At 43.8% G+C, this 11,135-nt stretch overlaps 1 protein-coding gene across 1 annotated transcript; it reads right to left on the bottom strand.

Annotated features, from left to right (window-relative positions):
- Positions 1 to 5,430: 5,430 nt before the first annotated feature.
- On the bottom strand, positions 5,431 to 6,850 carry LOC123116260 (protein HVA22). Its single transcript, XM_044537242.1, has 5 exons — positions 6,612 to 6,850; positions 6,481 to 6,507; positions 6,226 to 6,348; positions 5,940 to 6,114; positions 5,431 to 5,763 (listed from the first exon to the last, which is right to left on the bottom strand). Exons 1-5 carry the CDS (start codon positions 6,659 to 6,661, stop codon positions 5,743 to 5,745), a joined length of 396 nt encoding a protein of 131 aa, XP_044393177.1. The 5' UTR covers positions 6,662 to 6,850; the 3' UTR covers positions 5,431 to 5,742.
- Between the last annotated feature and the right edge of the window lie 4,285 nt (positions 6,851 to 11,135).

The raw sequence follows: 11,135 nt of genomic DNA, 5'->3' as shown, positions 1-11,135 counted from the left end.
GAGGCACGGTTCGCAAATACCAAGTGATTCATAATCAAGTGATTCCAAAAGTCCATCAGTATGTAGTTTCTTCATGCGCTTTACACCGATATGACCTAAACGGCAGTGCCACAAATAAGTTGCACTATCATTATCAACTCTGCATCTTTTGGCTTGGACATTATGAATATGTGTATCACTACTATCGAGATTCAATAAAAATAGACCACTCTTCAAGGGTGCATGACCATAAAAGATATTACTCATATAAATAGAACAACCATTATTTTTTGATTTAAATGAATAACCGTCTCGCATCAAACAAGATCCAGATATAATGTTCATGCTCAACGCTGGCACCAAATAACAATTATTCAGGTCTAAGACTAATCCCGAAGGTAGATGTAGAGGTAGCATGCCGACCGCGATCACATCGACTTTGGAACCGTTTCCCACGCGCATCGTCACCTCGTCCTTGGCCAGTGCTCGCTTATTCCGTAGTCCCTGTTTCGAGTTGCAAATATTAGCAACAGAACCAGTATCAAATACCCAGGTGCTACTACGAGCTCTAGTTAGGTACACATCAATAACATGTATATCACATATACCTTTGTTCACTTTGCCATCCTTCTTATCCGCCAAATACTTGGGGCAGTTCTGCTTCCAGTGACCAGTTTGCTTGCAGTAGAAGCACTCAGTTTCAGGCTTAGGTCCAGACTTGGTTTTCTTCTCTTGAGCAGCAACTTGCTTGCTGTTCTTCTTGAAGTTCCCCTTGTTCTTCCCTTTGCCCTTTTTCTTGAAACTAGTGGTCTTGTTAACCATCAACACTTGATGCTCCTTCTTGATTTCTACCTCCGCAGCCTTTAGCATTGCGAAGAGCTCGGGAATTGTCTTGTTCATCCCTTGCATATTATAGTTCATCACGAAGCTCTTGTAGCTTGGTGGCAGTGATTGGAGAATTCTGTCAATTACGCTATCATCCGGAAGATTAACTCCCAGTTGAATCAAGTGATTATTATACCCAGACATTTTGAGTATATGCTCACTAACAGAACTATTCTCCTCCATCTTGCAGCTGTAGAACTTATTGGAGACTTCATATCTCTCAATCCGGGCATTTGCTTGAAATATTAACTTCAACTCCTGGAACATCTCATATGCTCCATGACGTTCAAAACGTCGTTGAAGACCCGGTTCTAAGCCGTAAAGCATGGCACACTGAACTATAGAGTAGTCATCAGCTTTGCTCTGCCAGATGTTCACAACATCTGGTGTTGCACCTGCAGCAGGCCTGGCACCCAGCGGTGCTTCCAGGACGTAATTTTTCTGTGCAGCAATGAGGATAATCCTCAAGTTACGGACCCAGTCCGTGTAATTGCTACCATCATCTTTCAACTTTGCTTTCTCAAGGAACGCATTAAAATTCAACGGAACAACAGCACGAGCCATCTATCTACAACAAACATAGACAAGCAAAATACTATCAGGTACTAAGTTCATGATAAATTTAAGTTCAATTAATCATATTACTTAGGAATTCCCACTTAGATAGATATCTCTCTAGTCATCTAAGTGATTACGTGATCCAAATCAACTAAACCATAACCGATCATCACGTGAGATGGAGTAGTTTTCAATGATGAACATCACTATGTTGATCATATCTACTATATGATTCATGCTTGACCTTTCGGTCTCTGTGCTCCGAGGCCATATCTGCATATGCTAGGCTCGTCAAGTATAACCTGAATATTCTGCGTATGCAAAATTGGCTTGCACCCGTTGTAGATGGACGTAGAGCTTATCACACCCGATCATCACGTGGTGTCTGGGCACGACTAACTTTGGCAACGGTGCATATTCAGGGAGAACACTTCTTGATAATTTTTAGTGAGAGATCATCTTAAAATGCTACCGTCAATCAAAGCAAGATAAGATGCATAAAGGATGAACATCACATGCAATCAATATAAGTGATATGATATGGCCATCATCATCTTGTGCTTGTGATCTCCATCTTCGAAGCACCGTCGTGATCACCATCGTCAGTGGCGCGACACCTTGATCTCCATCGTAGCATCGTTGTCGTTACGCCATCTATTGCTTCTACGACTATCGCTACCGCTTAGTGATAAAGTAAAGCAATTACAGGGCGTTTGCATTTCATACAATAAAGCGACAACCATATGGCTCCTGCCAGTTGCCGATAACTTCGGTTACAAAACATGATCATCTCATACAATGAAATATAGCATCACGTCTTGACCATATCACATCACAACATGCCCTGCAAAAACAAGTTAGACGTCCTCTACTTTGTTGTTGCAAATTTTACGTGGCTGCTACGGGCTTAGCAAGAACTGTTCTTACCTACGCATCAAAACCACAACGATAGTTCGTCAAGTTAGTGCAGTTTTAACCTTCGCAAGGACCGGGCGTAGCCACACTCGATTCAGCTAAAGTGAGAGAGACAGACACCCGCCAGTCACCTTTAAGCACGAGTGCTCGCAACGGTGAAACCAGTCTTGCGTAAGTGTACGTGTAATGTCGGTCCGGGCCGCTTCATCTCACAATACCGCCGAACCAAAGTATGACATGCTAGTAAGCAGTATGACTTGTATCGCCCACAACTCACTTGTGTTCTACTCGTGCATATGACATCTACGCATAAAACCTGGCTCGGATGCCACTGTTGGGGAACGTAGTAATTTCAAAATTTTCCTACGCACACGCAAGATCATGGTGATGGCATAGCAACGAGAGGGGAGAGTGTTGTCCACGTACCCTCGTAGACCGTAAGCGGAAGCGTTATCACAACGCGGTTGATGTAGTCGTACGTCTTCATGACTCGACCGATCCAAGTACCGAATGTACGGCACCTCCGTGTTCAGCACACGTTCAGCTCGATGACGTTCCCCGAGCTCCAATCTAGCAAAGCGTCGGGGATGAGTTCCGTCAGCACGACGGCGTGGTGACGATGATGATGTTCTACCGGCGTAGGGCTTCGCCTAAACTCCGCGACAATATGACCGAGGTGGAATATGGTGGAGGGGGGCACCGCACACGGCTAAGGAACGATCCGTAGATCAACTTGTGTGTCCTAGGGTGCCCCCCTGCCCCCGTATATAAAGGAGCAAGGGGGAGGCCGGCCGGCCCCTTGGGGCGCGCCAAGGAGGAGGAGTCCTCCTCCTAGTAGGAGTAGGACTCCCCCTTTCCTACTCCTACTAGGAAGAGGAAAGGAAGGGGGAGAGGGGAAAGGAAAGAGGGGGGCGCTGCCCCCCCCCCTCCTAGTCCAATTCGGACCAGAGGGAGAGGGGGCGCGCGGCCCACCCTGGCCGCCCCTCTCTCTTCCCACTAAGGCCCATGTGGCCCATTAACTCTCCCGGGGGGGGGGTTCCGGTAACCCTCCAGCACTCCGGTTTTCTCCGAAATCACCCGAAACACTTCCGGTGTCCGAATATAGTCATCCAATATATCAATCTTTATGTCTCGACCATTTCGAGACTCCTCGTCATGTCTGTGATCACATACAGGACTCCGAACAAATTTCAGTACATCAAAACTTATAAACTCATAATAAAATTGTCATCGTAACGTTAAGTGTGCGGATCCTACGGGTTCGAGAACTATGTAGACATGACCTAGAACTATTCTCGGTCAATAACCAATAGTGGAACCTGGATGTTCATATTGGTTCCTACGTATTCTACGAAGATCTTTATCGGTCAAACCGCATAACAACATATGTTGTTCCCTTTGTCTTCGGTATGTTACTTGCCCGAGATTCGATCGTCGGTATCCAATACCTAGTTCAATCTCGTTACCGGCAAGTCTCTTTACTCGTTACGTAATACATCATTTCATAACTAACTCATTAGTTACAATGCTTGCAAGGCTTAAGTGATGAGTATTACCGAGAGGGCCCAGAGATACCTCTCCGACAATCGGAGTGACAAAACCTAATCTCGAATTATGCCAACTCAACATGTACCTTTGGAGACACCTGTAGAGCACCTTTATAATCACCCAGTTACGTTGTGACGTTTGGTAGCACACAAAGTGTTCCTCCGGTAAACGGGAGTTGCACAATCTCATAGTTGTAGGAACTTTGTATAAGTCATGAAGAAAGCAATAGCAACATACTAAACGATCAAGTGCTAAGCTAACAGAATGGGTCAAGTCAATCACAACATTCTCCTAATGATGTGATCACATTAATCAAATGACAACACATGTCTATGGTTAGGAAACATAACCATCTTTGATTAATGAGCTAGTCAAGTAGAGGCATACTAGTGACACTATGTTTGTCTATGTATTCACACATGTATCATGTTTCCGGTTAATACAATTCTAGCATGAATAATAAACATTTATCATGATATGAGGAAATAAATAATAACTTTATTATTGCCTCTAGGGCATATTTCCTTCAATGCAACCGCCGCACAACGTGTGCAATCGCGGGTCATGGCTTGACATGGAACTACGGCACATAACTTTTATGTGGAAAACTCCTTATATCCCCCCCCCCCAAGGGGACCTCGACTTCGGATTTTGCTTTCTCAGGTGGTGAAGGAAAAAAAGACAAAAAAAGAAAAGGGGGAACACCGGAGTCGCCTTTCTAGGTGGATATCTGTCACATTTACCCCTGCAGTTATGTGCCATGTTGCAGAGTGCAATTGCATTTGCGCAATTGCGCTAAAACATGCGCAACTGTGGGTCCAAGGTGAACATCCAACTTCCGCGCAATATTTGCGAATAAGGGCCCGGTGTGGACATGCAACTTCCGCATAACGGGCGCAGTTGCGGGGCTGGGTGAACATGCAATTGTCAAATAAGTTTTGCATGCGGAAATCACCTTATTTAGGAATCACATATACTTGAAAATATACACAGTGTAATTGGAGTGTTCATCATGTATTGAAAAAAGTTGAGTATTCGAAAAATGTTCATTATGCTTGCAAATATGCATGTTGTATATTTGTAAAATGTTATTCTTAAGTTTATAGAAAATTTTCATCTCATATTTGTATTGTTGCCTTTTCTTTGTACTTCCCTATTTTTGAAAAACCTGTGTGGACACTTTTTTTGACATATATGAACATTTCTTTTGGTACAGAAGAAAACTTTTTATGAAACACACAAACATTTTCTGAAAATATGAGCATTTCATTATATACAGGAATGTTCTGAAATACATGATTGTTTTCTATAATGCGCGAACATATTTTGTAGTCACAAATACTTGTTTTGAATATACAACGAGAGTAATTAATTACTTCCTCTGTCCCATAATATATGAACGTTTTTGACACTGATGTAGTGTTAAAAACGTTCTTACATTTTGGGACAGAGGAAGTAGATGATAGTACTAGAAAATATGTTTGTGTATGACGTAAAGTAGTTTTGTGATTTCCGGGGAACCTTTTCGGCAAGTACCATGACCAATTATCTAAAATACACCAGTACCATACAAATTTATTGATCGCAAAGAACACAAATCCTTCCGTTATTTATAAATATACAAGGGATCGTCTAATTATCATGTCCGCCCTCTGTTTTTAAATGTAAGACGTTTTGACAGTTCTTCTTACATTCAGGAACAGAGGTAGTACATGGTACCCCAACCCGATGTTCCGTCCAACATCTCACAACATATATCAACAAGGACGCCGGCTCGGAAGGGGATCCCTGATCAGCGGGTTTGGTTAAGGCTCGTCGTCGGCGGACAGGCAGACATTCTCCTGGCCAGTTTGCTCCTCAGTGCACGCCGTGCTCAGCCTGCACGTTCAGCAAACAATAAAGCAACGCAAGATGCATTTTTCTTTGACAAGGTGTGGATTTTATTGACTCAAAATGAAGCATCAAGTGAAGCAACGCAAGATGCTTAGGCGTCCTCGACCATGCATTTCGAAAAGACCACGGAGAAAAACACGGCGTAAGAACTTCATTATTACCTTCAGGACGTGCGAGCCGTGGCCGGCATCGTGGCCATGGTGCTCGTGCAGCATCACCCCGTGCTTCCTGATCTGCTCCCTGACGAACTTCTCGTAGATGAAGGAGGCGCCCCTGAACTGCGGCAGCACCAGCCACGCCACGAATAGCAGCTTCACCTCGTACCACAGCGGTATCCTGCGAGATCATCACACTTATCTTTTCTGCACGCGGAGCAAAATGTTCACAGCTAGGATTCTACTAGGAAAGAGCATGAACAATTTTGATAGTACTCCACTATGATTTTACCAATAGAGGACTTGCTCGGCTGCCATTTCGAAGAGGGCGATGAAGGAGTAGATTATCCAGTAGGCCAGCCACTGGCCGTCGTCCAGCTTGGACGTGCTCTCCATAGCGCAGATCGACGCGTACCTGATCAAAACCAACATCTCACACATACACCCACAGATCTTACCAACGTTCTCAGTACAGAGCATATCATAGCCTAGCCACAGTTAACCGCTGCAATGCAAGGTGCAACGATCGACAGGAATGCGCACTCACAGCGGGTATATCAGGGTCAGGCTCGGCCTGCAGAGGAAAGAGAAGCGCCCATGATCCACCAGATTATAGCCAAATAAGCGATGGAAACGGAAGGATTCAGGAGCCGTGAGCTCTGTCGTGCATGTGCGTACCCTGCAATGGCGTGGAGGTGGCAGATGAGCGCCCATGTACTCTTCGCCATCCCGGCTCAGGAAGGAACTCACCGCGACCCTGATGAGAAATGTACAGCTCGTGGTGGTGGGGTTCGGTTGATGGAGCGGGGAGAAGCGCGAGCTCAGTTTTTAACGATGCCAGAGAAGGGGATGGCATTGGGTGCCTTGCTTGGACGTGGAGTTCAAGGCTGGATCGGAGCCCTGGCCCGCCCCACCAGATCAACCGGGCTCGAATCGCGTTGCGTGGCTGCTTCCCTTCTTCCCTCTCGGCCATGGGAGGGAGCACGCCACGGTTGCCACGTGATGCGCTTTTCACCGAGGCAACAAGCCAGCCACGCCTAGAGCCTGCGAAATGAACCAAGAATTCGAGACACGCAAGGGGGAGAAATGTAACAGGAGTAGAACAGTGATGAAACGAAAAACAAACGCGGGTCCTCCTGTTCCGCGCTTGCCGTGACGGATCGCCGAGGAAGCGCCTGAACACCTTATATAGGCCAGCCATGATGCAGCCCACTTAGGTCCTTGTTTTGTTTTTTGTTTTACTTCGGAAAACTTTCATTGCCTATTTAAAAATATATTCATGTAGATAAAATTGTATACCCGTGTACCAAAAAAAGCATAGATAAAAAAAGTTCATATACGTGTGAATATATGTTTATATATTGCGGGAAAATGTTTGAAGTATTAAATAAAAAAATAAACATAAATCAAGAACACGTGAAAAGAAACAAAAAAATATGAAAAAACACAAAAAGGAAGAAAAACTGAACAAGTATATGAAAAGGAAAAATAGAAGGAAATGAAAATAAGAAGAAAACTGACTAAAACCAGGAATGCCTAAGACCCAAGACACGTGTACCCCCCACGGGCCTAACACTTGTGCATCGGACACGAAATAGGATTTGACAATAAATGCGACTTGGGTGACATCATCGCCAAGACCTTTTGTGGACTAGGAGAGCCTTGGCTCATTGGATTTTAAATTTCCCTAGGCATGTCCCGGTAGGCTCAACTCATATAATTGTGTTGGCCCGTGACAAAAGCCTCGGATGCTATGTCCCTGGGCCTCCAGTTGCTTATCGAAGATGGAGTTGCAATTGGGACAAAAATGGGTTGCGCCTAGCTCCGTGTCGAGGGTGGACTTACAATTGAGACAAAATTTGGTCGGGTCTCACTTGCGTATCAAGGCTAGCCTTGCAACTATGGAAAAGGCGGACCCCAATTGCATGTCCAGGGTGTGGTTGGACTTACAACTAGTAAAAACCGTGTTGGGCTCCAGTTGCGTGTCGAAGGTGGATCTGCAACCAGGAGCAAAAAGTACTGGGGGCCCCAATTGCATGTCGACGGTGGAGTTGCAATTAGGAGAAAAATGGTCGTCCCCCAGTTGCGTGTCGCGGGTGGACTTGCAACTGAGACAAAACTGGGGCCAGACCCAGTTGTGTATTAAGAGTGGAACTGCAACAAGGAAAAAGAATGAGGCGGAGACATTTACATGTTGGGGTGAATTGCATTTGGGACATCGGCCCCCATTTGCGTGTCATGGGTGGACTTGCAACTAGGGTAAATAAATAGGTAGGGCACAAGTGCATGTTGGAGGTGAGCATGCGACTCGGACAAACAAATCCCCCCCCCAAGTCGCAGGTGGAGGGTAGACTTGCGGTTGTGTTTCTAGTAGGAGACATGTATTGCCCTTAAAAAACATTTTTGCTTTTTGAGAGGATTGAGAAGAGGGATCTAGAAGGGGGGTGATGTCTGCTTGAACTTCGTCGGTATTTCCCCAAAAAGGAATGGATGATGCATCATAGTGATGGTAGGTATTTCCCTCAGTGATGAGACCAAGGTTATCAAATCAGTAGGAGAACCGCGGAACACAACGTAAACAACTCATGCACACAAATAACAAATACTCGCAACCCGACGTGTTAAAGGGTTGTCAATCCCTTTCGAGTAACGGCATCGGAAATTGGCACGGAGACGGGATAAAGTTGTAATAGATTGGATAAATAAAGCGCAAATAAAATAAAGTGCAGCAAAGTATGTTTGTATTTTTGGTTTAATTTATCTAAAAATAAAAGCAAATAAAAATAGATTGCGAAGGCAAATATAATAAAGAAGATATTCGGGTGCCGTAGGTTTCACTAGTGGCTTCTCTCGAGGAAAATAGCAAACGGTGGGAAAACATTTACTGTTGGGCAATTGATAGAACTTCAAATAATCATGACGATATCCAGGCAATGATCATTATATAGGCATCACGTCCAAGATTAGTAGACCGACTCCTGCCTGCATCTACTACTATTACTCCACACATCGACCGCTATCCAGCATGCATCTAGTGTATTAAGTTCATGGAGAAATGGAGTAATGCAATAAGAACGATGACATGATGTAGACAAGATCTATTTATGTAGAAATAGACCCCATTTTGTTATCCTTAATAGCAACGATACATATCTGTCATTTCCCCTTCTATCACTGGGATCAAGCATCGTAAGATCGAACCCATCACAAAGCACCTCTTCCCATTGCAAGATAAATAGATCAAGTTGGCCAAACAAAACCCAAATATCGGAGAAGAAATACGAGGTTATAATCAATCATGCATATAAGAGATTAAAAGAAGACTCAAATAACTTTCATGGATAAAAACATAGATCTGATCATAAACTCAAAGTTCATCAGATTCCAACAAACACACCGCAAAAAGAATTACATCATATGGATCTCCAAAAGACCATTGTATTGAGAATCAAGCGAGAGAGAGAGAGAGGAAGCCATCTAGCTACTAACTACGGACCCATAGGTCTACAAGGAACTACTCACGCATCATCGGAGAGGCACCAATGGACATGATGAACCCCTCCGTGATGGTGTCTAGATTGGATCTGGTGTTTCTGGAACTTGCGGCGGTTGGAATTGATTTCCGTCGAGTCCCCTAGGGTTTCAGGAATATTGGGATATTTATAGAGCAAAGAGGCGGTGCGGGAGGCCACCGAGGTGGGCATAAACCACCTGGGCGCGCCCTGGTGGGTTGTGCCCCCCTCGGGGGACCCCTCTGATACTTCTTCGGCCCAACTTGTGTCTTCTGGTCCAGAAAAAATCCACAAAATGTTTCACTGCGCTTGGACTCCGTTTGGTATTGATTGCCTGCGATGTAAAAAACAAGCAGAAAACATCAACTGGCACTGGGCACTATGTCAATAGGTTAGTACCAAAAAATTATATAAAAATATTGTAAAACATCCAAGAATGATAATATAACAGCATGGAACAATCAGAAATTATAGATACGTTCGAGACGTATCGGGGGGTGATTAGACCCTCAACAAGTAAAAGTGGCAGTTTTTAAGTTCTTCAAGTTGAGGTGGAGTTTTAGCACAAGTTTAAGCATTCACAATACATTTCAAGCAAGCATGGCAAGAGTATGAGCAGCAAAAATAGAAAAATGTGCTAATTGCAAGAAAGTAAAGAGATGGGATTGGAGTGTGCAAATGCAATGAAGACACGGACATTTGGACTTTTATATGGTTCAAAGCAATAGTCTAGTTTTGACCTGAAGATTTTAATACTCAAGCATATCGACAAGCAACCATGTCTTTCAAAATATCAACGCTAAAGCAAGTTATCCCTAACCCATTATGCTCAATCATGGATCCATTCATGAAACACACTCGAATACTAGCTATACCCAATGCTCAAGTACGATCATAGTGCCCCTTAGTTGGTGCTTTATAAGAGAAGATGGAGACTCAAGTTTAAAAATAAAAATTGCATAAAGTAAAAGAAAGGCCCTTCGCGGAGGGAAGTAGGGATTTGTAGAGGTGCAAGATCTCAAAGCGAAAATTGAGAGATAAAAACATTTTGGGAGGCAAACTTTTCCCACCAACGAAAATGATTTAAGAGTTCCCAATACTTTCCATGCTAGATATATCATAGGAGGTTCCCAAACAGAAAATAAAGCTTATTCCTTTTTCCACCATACTTTCACTTTTCATGGCTAACTGTATCCACGGGTGCCCTCCATACCAATACTTTCCAAGGAATTTATTATTTGACAACATAAAGTAAATTCATTTTTCATTTCGGGATGGGGCATCCCTAATACCTTTGCCGTACTCTCGTGCAATGACAAGTGAATAAACATTCATCGTGAGAGTAACACATCTAGCATTGAAAACATCGGCCACCCCTCACCACCTCGCGAGCGGTACGAGCACACAAAAGAGAAATATATTTTGAAAATTAGAGATGGCACATGCAGATTTTCTTAGAACAGCACGAAAATACCGCATATAGGTAGGTATAGTGGACTCATATGGAAAAAATGGTTTAAAGGGTTTTGGATGCACAAGTAGTGATCATACTTAGTGCAAAATGAAGGCTAGCAAAAAGATTGAGAAGCGTCCAACCAAGAAACCAAAAAGCTCGTATGCGAGCATCAAGCATAAGTAACATCGAATAATGCACAACAAGTAGGATATAATTTCATTGCTTAACTATTGA

Source organism: Triticum aestivum, chromosome 5B (assembly GCF_018294505.1).
Source record: "Triticum aestivum cultivar Chinese Spring chromosome 5B, IWGSC CS RefSeq v2.1, whole genome shotgun sequence".
Taxonomy (NCBI): domain Eukaryota; kingdom Viridiplantae; phylum Streptophyta; class Magnoliopsida; order Poales; family Poaceae; genus Triticum; species Triticum aestivum.
Note: the sequence above shows the minus strand (reverse complement) of the source record. Positions and strands in the feature narration are given on the sequence as shown.

Coding starts and splice junctions, on each gene's coding strand:
- LOC123116260 (XM_044537242.1), bottom strand. CDS start 6,661: ATGGCGAAGAGTACATGGGCGCTCATCTGCCACCTCCACGCCATTGCA. Junction 6,115..6,225: donor GCCGAGCAAGTCCTCTATTG/GTAAAATCATAG, acceptor ATGATCTCGCAG/GATACCGCTGTGGTACGAGG. Junction 5,764..5,939: donor ACGGCTCGCACGTCCTGAAG/GTAATAATGAAG, acceptor CTGAACGTGCAG/GCTGAGCACGGCGTGCACTG.